Here is a 22,369-nt window from a genome sequence, read left to right as displayed (position 1 = left end):
AGAATAGAATAAGCAGAGCAGAATAGAGTAGAGTAGAGTAGAATAGAACAGAACAGAAGAATAGAATAGAATAGAATAGAATAAGCAGAGCAGAACAGAGTAAAGTAGAGTAGAACAGAACAGAAGAATAGAATAGAATAGAATAAGCAGAGCAGAACAGAGTAAAGTAGAGTAGAACAGAATAGAATAGGAATAGAATAGAATAGAATAGAATAGAATAGGAATTTGACCCCCTCCTTGTTTGTAGCAGCCCTTCAAATACAGGGCTACTGGGCCATAATGTCACCACTTAGTTCTGCATTGTCCACCTGGCTACATAAATGTTAAATAAAAATCTTACCTTCTTACACCTTCCTTCTCACAGAAGGTGTAAGAAGGCAGGTACTGTAGGTGGAATAGCCACCTGAGATAGAAAGAGGGGAGTGGAGAGAGGGAAGATCGAGATGAGTTAAGTAATAAAATTAAAATTAAAACTGGAGTGCAACTTGGGTTTTTTTTAAAGTGATAAATATTTGTATATTGATTCTTATTGAAGGTCCATGGGATGTATTCTTTCTTTTTTTATGTTATGGAGGTGGAGGAGGGGGAAAAAAACTTTTTTCAAAAAAAAAAGTTAAATAAAAATCTTAAGCTTAAAATCAACTTTGCGACAAAATGGACAATGCAAAATTGGTACGGGTATGAATGTGGTGGACCACATTCATTTTGAGATTATGGAAAAAAGGATGAATTTGGTCAGTGAAACTGATTTGCGACAACTGGTGGGACGATGGGACAAGGTAAGAGGGCACGTGGCGAATAGAATCCGAGACCAAGCTATAAGAAACAAATTGGAATCACTTTATAATATGTAAATAGATATTTTGCTCTTGGGTTAAAATGGTTTATACAAGAAACACCCCCAATTGGTGGTAGGGTATGAATTATTGTCTGGCAGTGGGCACAATCACTGTGCACTTGTTATATGTTGTGCGTGTGTTTTATATTGTAAAATCAATAACAAAATTATTTTTTAAAAAAGCTTAAAATCAACTTTTAAAAAAAGTTTTTTTTTTAAAAACCCCCTCATATTTAAAAAAAAATATTCCCGGCCAAGCGCGCCCTCTAGAGGCCGTTTGAACCTGCAACTCGGATGTTTTTCCAAGCAGGCAGAAATCTCTCTCCAACCTGCAGAGGGCAAAAAAAAAAGCACATTATAAAACCAGACCAAGGTTCTTTCCGCAATTTTGCAACCGAAAGCTGTGTTGCCTTTTTTTTTTTGTCTCTCTCTCTCTCTTCCGCTTCCTGCATTTTCCCGGATGCAAAAAAAAAGAGAGAGAGAGAAAGAAAGAAAGGAGGGGGGGGGGGGAAAGAAGACAAACCCGTGTGTGAATGGTTTGTTTTCAGAAGTGCAAAGATCAATTGCGGAAGGTTTTTTGTGATCCGAGACGGTGCGTATAAACACATTTTTGTCACGGGGCGGCGGGGAGGGAAATGTGCAAAGAGAGAAATTGGGCTTTGCAGACACCGGATAAAGTCATTTTTTTAAAAAAAAAAATTCTATTTTAGGAGGTTTGGCTAAAATTGGCCAAGTGAAAAATATCCACCATTCCTCCCCCATCCCGCTTAGCTGTTTTTCTGCAAACGGGAGGGAATAAAACGGAGGAGGAAGCGCTAGAGAGAGAAAGAGAGAGGAAGGAAGGGAGGGAGGGAGAATAGGGGAAGGATGGATGGAAGGAAGGAGAGAGAGGGGAAGGAAGGGAGGAAGGAAGGAGAATGGAGAAGGATGGATGGATGGAAGGAAGGAGAGAGAGGGGAAGGAAGGAGAGAGGGGGGAAGGAAGGAAGGAGAGAGGGGGAAGGAAGGAAGGAAGGAGAGAGGGGAAGGAAGGAATAAAGGAATGAGAGAGGGGGGAAGGAAGGAAGGAAGGAAGAAGTTTGCGGAGGACGAAACGAGAAAAATAAAAGCTTTAGGGAAGCCATGGCTGGTTACTCTCAAGTAACCAGCTTTTAAATCCGTCTTAAATAGCTGCGTAAGGTGGAGAAAGTAGAATTTTAATATGTTAAACCAAGATTATTCCCCAGGAAGTGTTTTTGTGCCTTTTTTTAAAATAAAGGACATGCATAAAGTCTGTATTCACCAGGAAATAATATCAATAATGACAATTAATAATAATAACATTGCATAAGAAGGGAGAAGAAACAGCCTGCCCCAAAGAGGCAGAAAATTTATTCTTTTTGGAGATCATCTGCTACAAGTTGGTTTATTTACTCTTGGAGTTGCCATTGAGTTTTATTTGTTCATTCCTGAAAACAGGGCTGTTGTTTTGTTTTTGGTGGTTGTTGCAATTTGCTTTGTTTCCTCTTCACTGTTTGAGGGTTGCTTGCCACTCTGTTAATTTAATGTATCTAGTCCTCACCAGCCCAACTGGCTTTTTCGATTAGCCTCTCTCTCCACCCTCCTCCTGCAGGCAAAGATAATCTATTTTGCAAAGTTTTTCTCTAAAAATCATAATAGCGGGGCCTCCACCAATCTCCCTGGTTGGAAGCAGCTGCCTTATTATGTTGCCGCAGTTGTTATCGTGAGTTTCTTGTGGGTAGGTGGGTGGGAGACCTTTTTTAAAAAGGAAAGAAAATATAACCATGGTTTATGTTGTGGTTGGCTCGCATCCGGCTCCTTTGATCATGGACTTTGAGGAGGATGAGCCAGGTCCATCTGGGTATCGTAGGCCAGTGTGTTTACCAGAGGAATCGGAAAGTGGGAGTGAGGGAGAGTTAGGGCCTGGGGAACCTCCAGAGACTGCAGAACCCCCAGCTGTGGTACTGTTTGAGTCAGATGAGGAGGGGGATATTGTGGACCCCATATTATACGCGAGGGTAAGAAGAATGTGAGGGAGACAAGAATATCTCCAGCAACGTATTAAATACTTCTATGCATAGCTTATCATTACTGATAGTATAAAAGGGGAGGGTGATGGGAAACCTTGGTGCAAAAGTTCAATGTTCATATATATATATATATATATATATATATATATATATATATATATATATATATATATATACACACACACACACACACACACACACTATAGAGAGAGAGAGAACTAGTAGCCAAAGAGTCTCCCTTAAATCCTTCTGCAATCCTGAAATCCTGATTTAAGGCATTTATGAGTACCTGTCAACACCAAAAACTAATGATTTGAACTTATTACCTTATGGTGGATGCTTGTTATGAACTAAATGTAAATGTTTCCAAGTGTAAAATAATGCACTTGGGGAAAAGGAATCCTCAATCTGAGTATTGTATTGGTAGTTGTGTGTTAGCAAAGACTTCAGAAGAGAAGGATTGAGAGGTCGTGATTTCCGACAGTCTCAAAATAGGGGAACAGTGCGGTCAGGTGGTAGGGAAAGCGAGTAGGATGCTTGGCTGCATAGCTAGAGGTATAACAAGCAGGAAGAGGGAGATTGTGATCCCGCTGTATAGAGCGCTGGTGAGACCCCATTTGGAATAATACTGTGCTCAGTTCTGGAGACCTCACCTACAAAAAGATATTGACAAAATTGAACGGGTCCAAAGACGGGCTACAAGAATGGTGGAAGGTCTTAAGCATAAAACGTATCAGGAAAGACTTCATGAACTCCATCTGTAGAGTCTGGAGGACAGAAGGAAAAGGGGGGAACATGATCGAAACATTTAAATATGTGAAAAGGTTAAATAAGGTTCAGGAGGGAAGTGTTTTTAGCAGGAAAGTGAGACTCACCTAGGTGACTTGCCAAGGGTCTCTACACCCCTCCCTGCCTGGAAATTTGGTCTGTTCCAGCAAAACCATTCTCACATTCTGGAGGTGGCAGTTGAGTCAAAGAATTCTTGGTGGGGGGAGGCAACCACTAGGAACATGAGATATTATCTTCTGCACCACAAATCTGGTCAACGTTTTGACCTCCAGCGTTAGGAGATGTTAGGATCCACAACCCACATTGAGATGATCTTGGGTTCTCCTGCGTAGACGGCACCCCCAAGAATTCCTCTGGAACTGGACAGCATGACCTCCATCTTTGCTTGAAAGGTCTTCGGGATGGAGCTGAAGGAACTAGGTTGTATTTCACTTTTGTCTACATCTTTCCTGAAAGTCCATGGACGGTTTTAGCCTGGGAGGGAGGGGATCAGTTCCCAACTTGGGTCCCCAAACACTGCATCATCGGAAGGAGTTTCTTACCTGCCAAAGTTGCAGTGTGCACCTGGCGAAGGTTGGTGAGGTCGATTCGAGCCGTCCCCTTCCTGAGATCTCGTAGGCTCTTCACAAAATTGAATGGGTCCAAAGACGGGCTACAAGAATGGTGGAAGCTCTGAAGCATAAAACGTATCAGGAAAGACTTCATGAACTCAATCTGTATAGTCTGGAGGACAGAAGGAAAAGGGGGGGACACGATCGAAACATTTAAATATGTTAAAGGGTTAAATAGGGTTCAGGAGGGAAGTGTTTTTAACAGGAAAGTGAACCCAAGAACAAGGGGGCATAATCTGAAGTTAGTTGGGAGAAAGATCAAAACCAACATGAGAAAATAATATTTGACTGAAAGAGTAGTAGATGCTTGGCACAAACTTCCAGCAGACGTGGTTGGTAAATCCAGTCACTGAATTTAAACATGCCTGGGATAAACATAGATCCATCCTAAGATAAAATATAAGGGAAGAGTAGATGGACCATGAGGTCTTTTTCTGCCGTCAATCTTCTATGTTTCTATTCCTATTTATTTTATGAATTAAAATCCGTATGCTTTGATTTTTGAAACAGGCCGAGGAGAAGAGTGGAGTGAAGCAAACCTTAGGCTGGGCGTGAGGGGCGTCCTTTTTGGATGATTATCGAAAAGAATGCCGTTTCTTCATGGCTTCCGTAGAATCATCTTCGAATATCAGCCTTTAGTCGATGCGATCTTGGAATCTCTGGGGTTACAAGACCCTGAACATCCGGAGTTGCCAGAGAGGTAAGCAGCCATAAGGACGAAGAACTGGAGGGTGGGGGGTGATGCTTTCCACATCATGCCTTTATTATTGTTGTGAGCTGCCCCAAGTCTTCGGAGAGGGGCGGCATACAAATCTAATAAATTATTATTATTATTATTATTATTATTATTATTATTATTATTATTGTTTTGTTGTTATTATTATTATTATCATTATCATCATTCTAGGTTAAAAAAAATAGTTTGCTTATTTATTTCCCTTCTTTATTACTTTTAAGATGGTGAGTGTTAATGTGCATAAATAGTTGGTACTGTTAATGCTGTGTGCATAACCTGGTTGGGTGTTACAATATGTAAACCAAACCAACAATGTACGTTTGCAGGATTTAGTACATGGTAGCTTTAAGAGCTGGCGATGCAGCAGTAAACCACAAGAGGGAGCCAGCAGCAGCTCTCTTGGGAGAGAATTGTAAGAATTACCGTGTGTAGTAAGAGCTATGTGTTCTCATGTTGGTTTGTATATGTCTATGTCTGTCTGTCTGTCTGTCTGTCTGTCTGCCTATCTATCTATCTAATCTCTCTCTCTCATCTGTCTGTCCGTCCGTCCATCTGTCCATCTATCCATCATTTCTCTCATCTTTTATCTCTATCCATCCATCCATCCATCCATCCATCCTCTCTCTCTCTCACCTGTTTGTCTGTCTGTCTATCCATCTATCTATCTATCATTTATATCTATGTATCTATCGATGTATCTGTCTGTCTGTCTGTCCGTCTATTTCTCGTCCATGTTTTCCAAAACGGGCTCTTTATTTGTGTAATAGGAAGATTGTGAAATCCGGCTATGCTTGTCTCTCGTATTCATCTAGTCCAGTGGTTCTCCACCTGGGGGTCAAACGACTGTTTCACAGGAGTCGCCTAAGACCAAGGTTAAAGACAAATTTCCCCTGATCTTAGGAAGTAAAGCTTCTCTTTTGGTGCCATGGAACATAGTTTTACACTCCGACCAATCAGGCGTTCACAGTGGGCGTGTCCCTCTGACCTTCCTGCCAATCGGCTTTGAGCTCTGTTGGGAGAATTGGCGCTAGACTTATGGTTGGGGGTCACCACAACATGAGCAACTCGTGGCATTAGAAAGGTTGAGACCCACTGATCTAGTCTTTATTTTGAAAAGCTCCAGGTCGGCGGCCGAAGACCACAGCAAATTCCTCGTCCTCCAGAAGCTCCTGGAAAGCGAATCCCATTCGGCTTTCTACCAAGAAGGTGTAAGTTACACATTGCTGAAGGTCTCGGAGCTTGGGCTGGTTCCAGTGGCTGAAGTCCTCTTGCGAAATGGGGCGGACATCACCTTCGAAGGTCAGGCTTGGCTTCCTCCCCTCCCCTCTTTTGCCTTGGTTTATTTTATATTTTATTTTATTATTTTATTTCATAGAAACATAGAAATCCACCATGTCTGAATGTAAACCTGCCTGGGATAAACATAGATCCATCCTAAGATAAAAGACAGGAAATAGTACAAGGGCAAACTAGATGGACCAGGAGGTCTTTTTCTGCCCTCAATCTTCTAGGTTTCTATGGTTTTTTTCTGATCCAACCAATTGTACCAGTAACCATTTATTACTGTTATTGAGTCTTGCCCCCATTTTTATAGTTAAGTAAAACCTCTCTGCTGACAGACCATCGCAAAAGGGCCATAGATTGCATGACCCTAGGAGGCCACAATAAGTGTGAATCAATCTGAATTTTGATTCCTGGGGACGCCGTTAAGTCTGAAGGTTTGGGTTCTTAGTCATTTTTTAAAAAACTTTGGTCGCTAAATAATCTATTGTACAGTGGTACCTCTACCTACAAACGCCTCTACTTACGAACTCTTCTAGATAAGAACCGGGTGTTCAAGATTTTTTTTGCCTCTTCTCAAGAACCATTTTCCTCTTACAAACCCCAGCCTCCGAAACTGTAACCGGAAAAGGCAGAGAGAAGCCTCCGTGGGGCCTCTCCAGGAATCTCCTGGGAGGAAACAGGGCCAGAAAAGGTGGGCAGAAGGCTCCATGGGACCTCTCTAGGAATCTCCTGGGAGGAAACAGGGCCTCCACCCTCCCTGTGGTTTCCCCAGTCGAACGCCTTATTTGCTTTTACATTGATTCCTATGGGAAAAATTGCTGCTTCTTACAAACTTTTCTACTTAAAACCTGGTTCCCAAGTAGAGGTACCACTGTACCTGCGTTTCTTCTCTTGGCCTCTAGTCCTGCCCCTTTCACCCACAGGCCCCGCCCCTTAGTTGTCATGCCCAGCTAAGAACTGCAAAGGCTCCGCCTCCTGTTTCAAGCTCTTCCTACAGGTGACATCATGCCAGACAACTGTTTCTGGGGCAACATGGCGGTTTCCCTGCGAGGCTGTCCATCTGGTTTTTTCAAGGGTCCTTGATTTTGGGGGGGCAATGGGGAGGAAGCGGGGGGCCGGCTGTTTCTTCCCCTGCTGGCTTTCCTATTGCGGGGGGACAGTGCTCAACGGTAGGCTCTCTTCTTGCCAGCTCTTGCAACACCAGCCTTGTAGAGTAGGACGGCAGGTCTTTCTTTCAGAAACGGGGGGGGAGATTAGGGTTCTTAAACCCACCAAACACCCCCCCCCCCCAGCCGCCTGGAAACTTGCCTTTTGGACCGGCCTACCTTGCATGGTTGTCGTTGGGAGGGAAGCGCAGCCTCATTCCAAGGCAGAATAATAATAATGACTAATGTTTGTGAATGATTGAATGGGATGGGTGTGGATGAGTGTACATGGGGTTTTTTTTTAGAATCTTTGCTAACTTGGTACATCTGGGTTTTTTTTTTATAATTAGTTTAGTTTAGTTTTATTAGATTATTAGATTTGTATGCCGCCCCTCTCCGAAGACTCGGGGCGGCTCACAACAACAGCAGATATATTGTTTGTGTTTACAATATTGTACACCGCCCTGAGTTGCTTCGAGAAGGGCAGCATAGCAGTATAAACAAACAAAATAGTAAGTAGTTAGTAAGAAAGATCCTTATATGCTCAATGAGCTTCTTTATTTAATAATAATAATAATAATAATAATAATAATAATAATTTATTAGATTTGTATGCCGCCCCTCTCCGAAGACTCCGCAGACATTTCATGACCTAGCAAGGTTATATCATCGGGACTAAGGAGTGTGACTTGCTCCCTGTTTAAATACAGCAGCTCTGAACTTGCGGGGTTTCCTTGCCAACGTTTCACGAGCCATCTAGGTAACAACCTCAGGGTTAGGAGGGAGTGGGGTCTGCTTCTAGCCCTGAGGATGTTACCTAGTCAGGTCATGAAACATCAACTAGACAATGTCATGTGGCAGGACCTAGCGGGAGAGCCTTCTTTGTGGTGGCCCCGGCCCTCTGGAATCAGCTCCCCCCGGAGATTCACACTGCTCCAACCTTCCTTGCCTTTCATAAGAATTTGAAAACCTATTTATGCCGCCAGGCTTGGGGTCATTAGGTCCCAGCCTCTGGCCATTGAATGCCCAGTATGTTTGGTTTTTGGTTTTTGATATTCAGCTTTGATAATGCTTTAAACTATTTATATTAATTGGATCCAATTGTATTTTGTACACTGTTTTATTGTTGACATGTTGTGAGCCGCTGTTGACATGTTGTGAGCCGCCCCGCATCCACGGAGAAGGGCAGCATACAAATCCAATGAATAAAATAAATTAATTAATTTAGAGATTACAAACCTCCCAATGAACAAGGGAAGAGCTTCGCTCGGGGGTCTTGGCCTGGAATGTTTCCTGATGGAAAGTTTCTACCTTTGATACAGATCCCGTCACCTATTACACAGCCTTGCACATCGCGGTGCTACGAAACCAGCCCGACATGGTTGAGCTGCTGGTGCAACGGGGCGCAGATATCAACCGTAGAGACCGGGTGAGTAGCCAGCCAAATCTGGAGAATGGCTAGTTGAATGAAAAGAAGGACCAGGGGAGACAGGATAGCAGCCTTCCAATATCTCAGGGGTTATTGCCACAAAGAAGAAGGAGTCAGGCTATTCTCCCAAAGCCCTTGAGGGTAGAACATGAAGCAATGGGTGGAAACTAAACAAGGAGAGAAGTAACTTAGAACTAAGGAGAAATTTCCTGACAATTAGAACAATTAACCACTTGGTAAGGCCACACTTGGAATACTGCATTCAGTTTTGGTCGCCACGATGCAAAAAGGACGTTGAGACTCTGGGAAAAGTGCAGAGAAGAGCCACAAAGAGGATCAGGGGACTGGAGGCTAAAACATACGAAGAACGGTTGCAGGAACTGGGCCTGGCTAGTTGAATGAAAAGAAGGACCAGGGGAGACAGGATAGCAGCCTTCCAATATCTCAGGGGTTATTGCCACAAAGAAGAGGGAGTCAAACTATTCTCCAAAGCACCTGAGGTTAGAACAAGAAGCAATGGGTGGAAACTAAAGAAACAGAGAAGCAACTTTGAACTAAGGAGAAATTTCCCGATAGAACTGTTAGGGATGGGGGGGACAGCTTCAAAAAAAGCTACAGAGCATCACACACATCTGAATTTTCAACCTCTTTTAGGGAGGGGACGGGTGCGTCTTATACTCTGATAAATACGGTAGTATTTAGTCCGCTTGTTAGCAGCCCAGGGGGTCAAAGTTCAGCTCAAGGCATTCCTTCCAAGGTTTAATAACTGGGACGGGCGTGTCTGCATGGGAAACGTTTTAGAAAGGAGTAAATTTAATGGAAAAGTATGGATTTCAGGTCCAAAGAAAGAGGACTCTTAATATCCCCCTCCCCAAATTGTCTTCAGATTCATGAAAGTAGTCCTCTGGATCTAGCCAGCGAAGAGCCAGAACGTTTGCCTTGCCTGCGGCGTCTCCTAGAACTCGGGGCCAATATCAACGCTGCTGATAAACACGGTGAGTTGTCGATACTATGTACATAAGAGTTTGGGTTTGGCACTTAAACAACACAATAGAACTCCAAGTCAATCCAACTTCTGTGAAATCAAACTGTCCCCTTAGGAAGCAACACGGATTGACAGTCAAGTTCACCTGCTGTTGTGCACATTCAACTTTTGTACAGAACAAAGTATTAAATGAGAATATTTCATTCATTCAGATCTAGGATGGGTTCTTTGAATGTTCCTTTTATTTTTTTGTGCAGTATATAAAAAAGCTAACAATGAATGCTTGTATGTATGGAATCACTATAGCTTTAAGAGTTAGTGTTGGAGATGGCCACAAGAGGGAGCCAGAAGCACGATTCTCTCTCTGTTATTTCTCTGCTTGGTATTGCTGATTCATTGTGACGGCTGTAGTAAGAACTGCATGTTCAATGATAAGTTTATGTATTTGTAAGCTATTAAGGCTTGTATTGTTCATGTATTGAGAGTTATTGACCTATTTGACTGTGAATGGACAATTTAACTCGATTACGATATTTGCTAAAGTAAACACTATTTTATATGCTTTAATGTATCTGATTTCTACCACTGAACCATTACTCATCCTCTGCTAGGATTCCACATTTCTTTTGCGTATGTGTATCCTTGAAAACCATATGCTCCTGAACACTAGTGGATCTACTTTTTTCCTCTCTGGTTTCATTAAACCACAGGAGTTCAATTCCAGCGGCGGCATCTGGGATCACTCCTTCAAAAGCCAGGGGTTCATCTCCCAGAATTCCCCACCTGGCATTGAAACATGGCTAAGAATTCTGGGCACTTGAAGAAGGATGCTCTGCAGATTTGAGGAAGCATGGAATTGTCTTTTTGCATTTCTCCTCTTCCCTCCTCTTCCTCTAATCCCCCTCTCTCTTTTCTCTTCAGGAAAAACTGCTTTGCTACATGCGCTGGCCAGCAGCGATGGGGTTCAAATCCACAACATTGAAAACATTCGCCTTTTATTGGAGGGAGGTGAGTTGACCCACGCATCCTATAATAATAATAATAATAATAATAATAATAATAATAATAATAATATTTATTTATTTGATTTTTATGCCGCCCTTCTCCTTAGACTCAGGGCGGCTTACAACACGTTAGCAATAGCACTTTTTAACAGAGCTAGGCTATTGCCCCCACAATCCGGGTCTTCATTTTACCCACCTCGGAAGGACGGAAGGCTGAGTCAACCTTGAGCCAGTGATGAGATTTGAACCGCTGACCTACAGATCTACAGTCAGCTTCAGTGGCCTGCAGTATAGCACTCTACCTGCTGCGCCACCCCGGCTCCTTTATTTATTTATTATTATTAATTATTATTATTAATTATTATTATTATTATTATTAATAAAGACCTGGTCATGGCTTACAAGTGGAACACTCAAAAAGGAGACAGGAGGACTAATACTGGCGGCACAAGAACAGGCCATTAGAACAAATGCTGTCAAAGCCAGAATTGAAAAATCAACAGACGATCCAAAGTGCAGACTCTGTAAAGAAACAGATGAAACAATCGATCACATACTCAGCTGCTGCAAAACGATCGCACAGACTGACTACAAGCATAGACACGATGCTGTGGCACAGATGATCCACTGGAACTTGTGCCGGAACTACCGTTTCCCAGTGGCAAAGAACTGGTGGGATCATAAGCCATGTCCCCCTTTCCCTTCTGTCCTCCAGACCATACAGTCTTTCCTGATCGGTTTTATGCTTAAGACCTTCCACCATTTTTGTAGCCCGTCTTTGGACCCCTTCAATTGGACCAATCTCTTTTCCTATGCTGCCCAATGCTGTAGGGCTCAGGGATCTAAAAACGTAGATAGAGCAAATGTTTTAATTTGCAAGCTCTTGATTGGCAGTATCCTGCAGCCCATCCAATGCAATAAACCTCCCTTTTTTCTTACCCCCCTACCTCTCCAGGGGCCGACGTCAAAGCCACCACCAAAGACGGCGACACCGTTTTCACCTTCATCATCTTCCTGCTGGGCGAGACCGTGGGCAGCGACGCCGAGGAAGCCAAGATGATCCACCGCTTTTGCTTCCAGGCCACGCGGCTCCTGATGGCCCACGGCGCCAACCCCAGCGAGTGCCCGCATTACGAGTCCCTCACCCACCTCTGCCTCAAGAGCTTCCGGCTCCATTTCCCGCTCCTGCGCTTCCTCCTCGAGTCGGGCGCTTCGCACAGCTGCTCCCTCCACGGTCCCACCTGCTGGTCCGGCTTCGACATCATTTTCGAGCGCCTGTGTTCCCACCTCAGCGAATCCGAAGACGACAGCTTCTCCATCGACTTGCTGCAGAAAGCCGAGACGGCCTTGGAGCTCATGATGGCCAGTGGCCCAGTGGTCAAGCTGCCCAGCAACTTCCAGATCGATCTGAGCCATTGCCGGTACCACCAAGAGAAGATCCAGGCGCTTTTCGGCAAACTGAAGCAGCTGGAGAACACGCCGCCGACCTTGAAACACCTCTGCCGTGTCTACCTGCGGCAGTTTCTCCAGCCGTGGCCCGTAGACGTCAAAGTCAAGGCCCTCCCTCTGCCCAACCGCTTAAAGAGATACCTCCTCATAGATCCGAGCGCGTCTCTGGAGCAGGCGTGACCTCTTCTGGAGGACGAGAAGTGGACCTTGGAAATTTTGCTGTCCCGGATTTCTTTGCTGCTACGCAGACCGGCGCGCGAATGGCAAGATCTCCGTTCATTGTTCTACAATGACATGGTGTATATGTCGTGCCTTCTGCTGCTGGTGGGTACGTCGGGTGGGGACAACGGAATCACACCTCCAGGGCAGCTGAATCGGTGGGGAAATTTGTGGTGTTGCGGAAGAATTTGTCCCTCTTGTGCCAAAGGATTGTGAGGTTGTGTCGGCTTATGTTGGGGCCCTTCCGAACATCCAGGGTTGAGATGAGAATGCCAACAGCTGATTAAAAGAATGCACACTACACTCTCTACATGGTTGTCGTGCTCTGGATAAAACATGGTTCCGGTTTTGTGATAAATCTTACTACAGGTAGTCCTCGCTTAGTAACGATTCATTGGGGCTGGGAAGTCTTTGTTGCCAAGCGAGTCATACCATATCACGAGTCCTCAGAAAGGAGTGGCATATAAATCTAATTACTGTATTTTTTGGAGTATAAGACTCCCCTTTTTCCCTCTCCAAAAGAGGCTGATAATTTGGGTGCGTCTTATACTCTGAATGTAACTTTTTTTCCACCCAGCCCTAACTAGGTGCCAACGATGTTCCCAGCTCTTACCAGCTTGCAAGCTCTTTCATTGTTACTCTCTCCGAAGAATGTTTTTCCAGCCCTCTTTCCAGGGTTTTTTCCATTGCTCTACTTGCTCCAAATGTTTCTTTCCAGGTGCTAACGATGTTCCCAACTCTTACCAGCTTGCAAGCTCTTTCATCGTTACTCTCTCCAAATAAAGTTTTTTAAAAGCCCTTAACCAGGGGATAAAATAATGTGCTGATTCTGATCAGAATAAGGACACGAGCCAGATGAATTACCTGGTAGGCAACTTTTCCCTATTTTCATCCCAAAAAACTAAGGTGCGTCTTATACTCCGGAAAATATGGTGATTGAATAAATAATAAATAAATAAATAAATAAATAAATATGCGTTCAGTCACTTATACTGGTAGTTTCAGGAATCTTAAATTGCCATTGTTAGCCAAATCCCATGTGGCCACCGTTGTGTAGTTATCATTTCTGACATCCCGCTGTCTTCCCCATTGACTTTACAAACAGAGAGTCCTTAACTAACGACGATTGAGCCCCAAATTTATGTTGTCCAGCAAGACAGTTGGAAAGCGAGTGTTGCCCTGTTTTACGAGTTCCCGGTTGCTTCTCTCCTTGATTAGTTTCCATCCATGGTTTCTTGTCCTGCCTTCCGGCGCTTTGCCCAGTTTTTAAGATACCCAATTCATGGACCGCAATTCTTGATGCTGTTCTATCGTTCTAACCGGCCGTGAATTTTAAGAAAACCAAAATGTTGGGGTGGGGTTTTTTTTTTATTTGCAAAGCAGCAAAATGCACCTTGGGTTTCCCCCCCCCCTCCCCCGCCTCATCCTGTTTTCCTCCTGTTTTCATTCCAGATCACTTGGAAACACAGGATGATTCTTAAACCCAAAATCTGGGGAATTATTATTATTGTTGTTGTTGTTGTTGCATTTTGGCTGAAAGGTGTGTAGGAGCAAAAGAAAACTCGGAACAAGCCACGAAGGCAGATTCTAACCATTCAATTCGGCAACCTGCCTGCGCCGTTACAAGATGTGTTGTTTTGGAACTTTTGTTTTCCCCAAACCATCATAACAAACCAACATCGGACACTACAATTAGGCTTACCTTTACTTCCCCCTGTCCCGGTGTTTTTGCCCCCCAGGGACACAAAAACCTTATTTCCCTCCCTGCTCCCCATCTCTTGAGACGCCCCCTCCCCCAGCAGCTGATCTCGATCTGTTTGCCCGTCTTCCCGGACCTCTGGTAACCGTGGTTTGTCCCGAAGCACCACAGGAAACGCTTCCTGAACCTCTCTTCACCTCATGGCTAAGGTATAGACGTGATAGATCTCATCGGGAAAATTATCCTGTTTCTCTTGAGCCAGAAGATTGAGGCCGGCCTGATGGATGATCTTACAGACCACTTCCAGGTCCCGGCAGAGGCTACTGTCCACTTCGTCCATGATGACCCCTTCTTGGGCCATGTTGTCCTTGATGACGATGATGCCGTTGGGGCGGAGTCCCAGGCGACACCTTTGCAGGAAGTGCAACAGGTGTTCATCCGTCAGGTGACCTGTTGGGGGAAAGAGAAACGGGGCCACATGAGATTCGGGGGGGGGGCAGTCTTGCTAGACAAAATTCTGTAAACTGGGGGGTCTATTTGTCAAGGCAAAATATAAGTGATTAAAGCCATGGAAACTGCAGTCTAACGCTTTCAAATGTAAAATAATGCACTTGGGCAAAAGGAATCCTCAATCCTCAAAGTTGGGGGAAAGATCAAAAGCAACGTGAGAAAATATTATTTGACTGAAAGAGTAGTAGATCCTTGGAACAAACTTCCAGCAGACGTGGTAGATAAATCCAGAGGAACTGAATGTAAACAGGCCTGGGATAAACATAGATCCATCCTAAGATAAAATACAGAAAATAGTATAAGGGCAGACTAGATGGACCATGAGGTCTTTTTCTGCCGTCTGTCTTCTATGTTTCTATGTTTCTATCTGAGTATTGCATTGGAAGTTCTGTGCTAGCAAAAACTTCAGAAGAGAAGGATTTAGGGGTCATGATTTCTGACAGTCTCCAAATGGGGGAACAGTGCAGTCAGGCGGTAGGGAAAGCAAGTAATAATAATAATTTAATAATAATCCATTAGATTTGTATGCTGCCCCTCTCTGAAGACTAGAGTAGAAGGCTTGGCTGCATAGCTAGAGGTGTAACAAGCAGGAAGAGGGATATTGTGACCCCGCTGTATAGAGCGCTGATGAGACCTCATTTGGAATAATACTGTGTCCAGTTCCGGAGACCTCACCTACAAAAAGATCAAACTGAACGGGTCCAAAGACGGGCTACAAAAATGGTGGAAGGTCTTAAGCATCAAACTGATCAGGAAAGACTTCATGGACTCCATCTGTCTAGTCTGGAGGACAGAAGGGAAAGGGGGGACAGGATCGAAACATTTCAATACGTTAAGCAGTGATCCAGCATAGCTGTCTAGAGAATTCTGGGAGTTGAAGTCCACAAGTCTTAAACTTGCCAAGACCTCTGCGTTAAAGGGTTGAATAAGGTTCAGGAGGGAAGTGTTTTTTATAGGGAAGTGAAGACAAGAACAAGGGGGCACAATCTGAGGTCAGTTGGGGGAAAGATCAGAAGCAACGGGAGAAAATATTATTTGACTGAAGGAGTAGTGAATGCTTGGAACAAAGTTCCATCAGAGATGGTTGGTAAATCCACAGTCACTGAATTGAAACATGCCTGGGATAAACATAGATCCATCCTAAGATAAAATACAGGAAATAGTAGAAGGGACCATGAGGTCTTTTTCTGCCGTCAATCTTCTACGTTTCTATGAATGAGGAAGGAAGGAAGGGAGGAAGGAAAGAAGGAAGGAAGGAAAGAAAAAGAAGGAAAGAAGAGAAGGAAGAAAGGAAGAGAAAGAAGGAAGAATCCACAGGAACTGAATTGAAACATGCCCGGGATAAACATAGATCCATCCTATGATAAAATACAGGAAATAGTAGAAGGGACCATGAGGTCTTTTTCTGCCATCAATCTTCTACGTTTCTATGAATGAGGAAGGAAGGAAAGAAAGAAAAAGAAGGAAAGAAGAGAAGAGAAGGAAGAAAGGAAGAGAAGGAAGGAAGAATCCAGAAAGGAACTGAATTGAAACCTGCCTGGGATAAACATAGATCCATCCTAAGATAAAATGCAGGAAAAAGGGCAGATGAGATGGACCAGGAGGTCTTTTTGTGCCGTCAATCTTCTATGTTTCTAACCTTGCAAGTCTAAAGGTGAAAATCTCCCACTGTCTCTTTTCCAGCCTGAGAAATTCGGGAGAGTTCCTTCCTGAACCTGTTTCTCTGTCCATTATGCAGCTCTGGGCTATGCAATCTCTTATCTCATTGTTCTCTAAAGCTGCATTAACAGAACCTTGCAAGTCTGAAGGTACAAATCTCCCTCCGTTTCTTTTACACCCTGAGAAACTTGGGAGCCTCTTTCTCTGCCCATTATGGAGCTCTGGGCTATGCTGTCTCTTATCTGGTTGGGAATTGCGATTCCTTCCGCGAGTGACACTGACCGATTACCCACTGTATCCAAATAACGTCGTAAGTGTTAGGCTCCGGGCTGAAGTCTTGCAACCCACAACAGAAATAATTCCGGACTCGTTGGCCTTCAGTCCCGAGGTAGGTCCTGGCTTTGTTCAAAAAATCTTCCGTCACGTCTACCATGTCCACGGATTTGAAAAGAGGCAGTAACAGACGCTTCGTGATCCGTCCGATGCCGGCACCACAGTCTAAGGCCAAGGCTGTGCCGGTCCTGTTTGGCCCGTCCTAGATGCAAAAAAACCCAAAAAACAATCCCATGAGGGCTAGAAACTTGGTGTGGGGAGAGAGAGAGAGGAGGAGGAGGAGAAACGGGGAAAATCTTCCTTAGGGAATTCTATGTGGATGTGTAAGAGAATAGAACAGAGTATAGAATAGAGTAATATTAGACAATAGAATAAACTAGATGAGAATTCTTCATTTGGTCAAGTGTGATTGGACACACAAGGAATTTGTCTTTGGTGCAGATGCTCTCAGTGTCCATAAAAGAAAAGATACATCTGTCAAGAATCATGTGGTACAACACTTAATGATTGTCATAGGGGTCAAGTAAGCAATGAAGAAACAATATTAAATTTCTCAAGGACACAAGCAAGTTACAGTCATACAGTCATAAGTTGGAGAAAATGGGTGATAGGAAGGATGAGAAAAATCTAGTAGAAATTGTAGTGCAGACTTAGTAAATAGTTTTGACAGCGTTGAGGGAATTATTTGTTTAGCAGAGTGATGGCGTTTGGGGAAAAACTGTTCTTGTGTTGTCTTGGTGTGCGGTGCTCTGTAGCAACATTTTGAGGGTAGGAGTTGAAACAGTTTATGTCCAGGATACGAGGGGTCAGTAAATATTTTCCCCACCCTCTTTTTGACTCGTGCAGTTTACAGGACCTAAATGGAAGGCAGGTGGGCAGGCAGGCAGAGAGAAAGGGAAAGAGAGGAAATAGAAATAAGAGAGAATGAAAAAAATATATAAATTAGACCAGTGGTTCTCAACCTGGGGGTCGGGATAACCGTTTCACAGGGGTCACCTAAGACCATGGCAAAAGATAAGTTTCCCCTGGTGTTAGGAACTAAAGCTTCTAGTCTGGCGCCTTGGGACGTATTTTTACAATCCGACCAATCAGGCGCTCACAGTGGGCGTGTCCCTCTGACCTTCCTGCCAATCAGCTTAAAGTTCTGTTGGGAGAATTGGCGCCAGACTTATGGTTGGGGGTCACCACAACACAAGCAACTATATTGAGGGGTCGCATGATTAGAAAGGTTGAGAACCACTGAATTAGAGGGAGAGGGAGACAGAGAGAGAGGAAATAGAAAAAAGGGAATGTAAAAAAAGAGACAGAAAGAGAAATAGGAGGAGGGAGGGGCCACAGGCCAGCCCAGGGTCTGTCCCTTCTCCCCCCACCCAAAAAAAAATCTGCTCACCCTTAAAAACCTGTGTAAAAACTTTCTGGAGCTGCTGATGTCGATACTGGAAATATGCCCGTAGCCCCCCAGCATCCCATCCACAGTGGGGGGGATGTCTCTCCAATATTTTTCGGCCTTGGAGTAGAATTCCAGCTCATCTTCCACCACTTCTTCACTCGCCATGTTTGTGGCTTTTGGCTTCCGAAAGAGAAGTGAGGCGGGTTTCTGCTTTTCGGTGGGTTTCCCCCCTTTTTTAAAGGAAAGCAGGAGAAAGGGTTTTTAAAAAAAGACAAACAGCCCAATTCATTTCAAAGCGGCATAAAATGCAACTTCTTCCTGTTTTAGGCGCCAAAACCCCCCACCACTACTCAGCCACAGTATTCACACTCATGTCTCAAAGTGTCGGAAGTCACTCCGTCAATCAAATCTTTGTGACAGGTCATCCGATCAGCAGAGCTTAATTGGGGTGCTCAGTCCCCATTGAAACAGAGAAACCTAGAAGATTGATGGCAGAAAAAAACGTGGTCCATCTAGTCTGCACTTATACTATTTCCTGTATTTTATCTTACAATGGATCTATGTTTATCCCAGGCAGGTTTACATTCAGTTACTGTGGATTGATCAAACACATCTGCTGGAAGTTTGTTCCAAGGATCTACTACTCTTTCAGTGAAATAATATTTTCTCATGTTGCTTCTGATCTTTCCCCCAACTAACTTCAGATTGTGTCCCCTTGTTCTTGTGTTCACTTTCCTATTAAAAACACTTCCCTCCTGGACCTTATTTAACCCTTTGACATATTTAAATGTTTCGATCATGTCCCCCCTTTTCCTTCTGTCCTCCAGACTAGACAGATGGAGTTCATTAAGTTTTTCCTGATACGTTTTGTGCTTAAGACCTTCCACCATTCTTGTAGCCCGTCTTTGGACCCGTTCAATTTTGTCCATATCTTTCTGTAGGTGAGGTCTCCAGAACTGGACACAGTATTATTCCAAATGTGGTCTCACCAGCGCTCTATATAGCGGGATCATAATCTCCCTCTTCCTGCTTGTTATACCTCTAGCTATGCAGCCAAGCATCCTACTTGCTTTCCCTACCGCCTACCGAAATAGCTGAAACACGCCATGCCCTGCTTAATAACCATGGATTGATCTGTTCCCCCCCCCCCCCAAAAAAAATCAGGAATTTAACCTGCTTTTAAAACCCGTTAGGGCTGAATGAAATGTAATTGAAGCTCTGCAAATCACATTTTGTTTCTTTGAATCCGGATTCCTGCGTAACTCTAAGAAGGGAATTTTGCAGAGGAGAGGAGGAGGTGTGAAAGCTGGGGCTTATGGGGAACTTTGGCGACGAACTGTTTACAAATTGCAGGCCGTGTTTGTAACTGGCCAAATACGTGCGACCAAGATGGATGGGCCTTGGGGACTAAATATATACATCCCTTGGGAGAGGCCCCATTCTGTGCCCAATTATAGAAACAGGCTGAGGGCCGAGCCAACACCCTTTCCCTACAAGCCCACAATGAATTTCAGAGTCCTGCAAACAAGCAATTAACAAGCCAGGTTAACAAATCGGGATGCTTGATCTGAGTTTGCCTACTTGTAGTCTTCTGTGCTTTAAATTATTGATCATGCTAACTTCAGTTGGAATCTTTGTCTGCTAGTGATGTCAATAAGTAGGCAGCCAGAATAACGCAGTGGGAAGGGACCTTATTCTGCCCCAGCACCGAGCCCCAAATAATTACAAACAAGTGGTCTTGGGTGGCATCTGTGAAAAAAATCCAGGTGCTTAGGCATGAAAATGTGACGCTCAGACACTATATTTTTCTGCCCACAGGGAAATAAAATTAGAGGGAACATTGGTTGGGACACCACAACAGACAGCGCTCACACAATGCGTAAAGTTAAAGAGATGTAACGTTTTAACAACACCTATGAAGCACTCATTTGTTGCTGGCCAACAAATCAGAGGGACCTCAGGAGGTTTTCTGGTCCAGCCCCCTGATCCAGCAGGCGATCCTATACCATATCCTAAAACATACAAAGAACGGTGGCAGGACCTGGGTAAATATCTAGTTTAATGACAAGAAGGACCAGGAGAGACAGGATAGCAGAGTCTTCCAATATCTCAGGGGTTATTGCCACAAAGAAGAGGGAGTCCAGCTATTCTCCAAAGCACCTGAGGGTAGAACAAGAAGCAATGGGTGGAAACTAAACAAGGAGAGAAGCAACTCAGAACTAAGGAGAAATTTCCTGACAGTCAGAATGGCTGATCACTGGAACAGAAGTTGCCTCCAGAAGTTTTGAATGCTCCAACACTGGAAGTTTTTAAGAAGATGTTGGATAACCATCTGTCTGAAGTAGTGTACGGTTTCCTGCCTAAGCAAGGGGTTTATTTATTTTTATTTATTATTTGGATTTGTATGCCGCCCCTCTCCTAAGACTCGGGGCGGCTGGACTAGATGACCTCCAAGGTCCCTTCCAACTCTTCCCAAGCATCTGGGACTATGTGATATTATTATTATTATTATTATTATTATTATTATTATTATCGATAATAATAATAATAATGATAATGATGATGATAATAATAATAATAATAATAATAATAATAATAATAATAATAATTTAAGATCAAATTCAAATGGTTAAAGATCCTGGCCTAACACTGACCATTTGAATTTGATCTGAAAATAATAATAATTAATAATAATAATAATAATAATAATAACAACAACAACAACAACAATAATCCTTTCTTCCATCCTTTTTTCTCTTCCCCTATCTGTTGTCTGCCTGTCCTCTCTTTCTATCCCTCCATCTCTCATCTTTTCTTCCTCTTTCTCATCTTGTTTCCTTCCATCCTACAAATCTAGTAAATAATAATAATAGTAGTAGTAGTTGTTGGAGACCGGTTCTCCAAAACCGGATCCAAATCGGACCCCAATTTAGGAGGGTAAAGGGGGGAGGAGAGAAGAAGGGGGGTCCCCAACTGCGGAGACCAGGACAACGGGGGGACCCTCCGCGCCCCCTCCCTCCCAGCGCCCGCAGCCACGTGGGGGCAGGCAGAGGCGCCTCGATGCGCCCTAGTTCCTTCGCTCCCCAAAGGGACCCTTGGTCGCATCCCGGGCGTGGGAAACTCACCGGCCTCAGAGGGGCCGAGCGGGGTGGGGGGCACGGGGAGCCGCCCCCGCTCCTTTCTCCGCGCTGCCCTGGCCGCTTGGCCCGGCGCCTCCTCCGGCCCGGCGCTCCGCCTGCGCGGGATCCCTCCTCTCCGGCGCGCCCCGGCCGTTGCGCATTGGACCAGCCCGTCTCCTCCTCCGCGGCCACGCAATTTCCTTCGCCGCCCCCGGAGGAAGAGGAAGGGAGGGAGCCCCCGAGCGCACGGATCGCGGCTGGCCGGGCGCGCAACAGCCCCTCGCCGGCATCACAAAGGGCCGCGCCGCCGGGATTGCGCGCATCCTTCAGCCCGGGAAGACCGGGCGCGCTCGGTTGGACAGTAGAGGAGGAAGGCTGGGGATCCCCCTTCTTCCAAGCGCGGGGGGGCCAAGAAGTTGGTTTGGGCACCGGGAAGCTGGCTTGGGCGCAGGCCGGAGGGGGTTGGACTAGCTGACCTCCATGGCCCCTTCCCACGCTGCTGTTTTCTCATACTGAATGAGTAGATGGCGAGGGAGCCTTTGGAGGTGGCTTCCCTTTAGCTAGCCAGGAATGGGCTGCTGCCCCCCGGGGGGGGGCGCAGTGGGGGTATTATGTTTATGATATTATTATTATTATTATTATTATTATTATTATTATTATTATTATTATTATTATTTATTAGATTTATATGCCGTCCCTCTCCGTAGACTCGGGGGCATACAATCTATATACCTATCTATCTATCATATCACCCATCTCTCTATATATACTGTATATATATTTATCTTATATATCATATCATATCTCTTTTTCTATCTCTTTATCAGATCACCCACCTCTATCTAGCTATCTAGCTATCTATTTATTTAGCTATTTATTTATTTAGCTATATCTATCTATCTATCTATCTATCTATCTATCTATCTATCTATCTATCTATCTATCTATCTATCTATCTATCTATCTATCTATTTAGACTTCTATGCAGCCCAATTCCAAAGGACTCGGGGTTTACAACACTATAAAATTACAATAACAGCAACAAGAAAAAGTCAAGAAAAAGGAACTAATATCTAAAATCCCAATTAAAACTAATTGTTTTTACCCATAAATGCTTTAATCATTTTCATCATTATCACAA

At 44.2% G+C, this 22,369-nt stretch overlaps 2 protein-coding genes across 2 annotated transcripts; one reads left to right on the top strand and one right to left on the bottom strand.

Annotated features, from left to right (window-relative positions):
- Nucleotides 1–1,099: 1,099 nt before the first annotated feature.
- ASB6 (ankyrin repeat and SOCS box containing 6) lies at nt 1,100–12,828 on the top strand. Its single transcript, XM_070758636.1, has 7 exons — nt 1,100–1,430; nt 4,778–4,967; nt 6,121–6,302; nt 8,755–8,861; nt 9,748–9,856; nt 10,768–10,854; nt 11,806–12,828. Exons 2-7 carry the CDS (start codon nt 4,855–4,857, stop codon nt 12,477–12,479), a joined length of 1,272 nt encoding a protein of 423 aa, XP_070614737.1. The 5' UTR covers nt 1,100–1,430; nt 4,778–4,854; the 3' UTR covers nt 12,480–12,828.
- Nucleotides 12,829–13,867: 1,039 nt separating this feature from the next.
- On the bottom strand, nt 13,868–21,333 carry NTMT1 (N-terminal Xaa-Pro-Lys N-methyltransferase 1). The gene is made up of 4 exons (XM_070758637.1): nt 21,235–21,333; nt 18,110–18,339; nt 16,669–16,921; nt 13,868–14,667 (listed from the first exon to the last, which is right to left on the bottom strand). The coding sequence occupies exons 2-4, from the start codon at nt 18,272–18,274 to the stop codon at nt 14,411–14,413; spliced, it is 675 nt and encodes a 224-aa protein (XP_070614738.1). The 5' UTR covers nt 18,275–18,339; nt 21,235–21,333; the 3' UTR covers nt 13,868–14,410.
- Nucleotides 21,334–22,369: the final 1,036 nt, after the last annotated feature.

Source organism: Erythrolamprus reginae, chromosome 8 (genome assembly GCF_031021105.1).
Source record: "Erythrolamprus reginae isolate rEryReg1 chromosome 8, rEryReg1.hap1, whole genome shotgun sequence".
Lineage (NCBI taxonomy): Eukaryota > Metazoa > Chordata > Lepidosauria > Squamata > Dipsadidae > Erythrolamprus > Erythrolamprus reginae.
The sequence above is the reverse complement of the archived record's forward strand: the minus strand, read 5'-3'. Positions and strand labels throughout refer to the sequence as shown.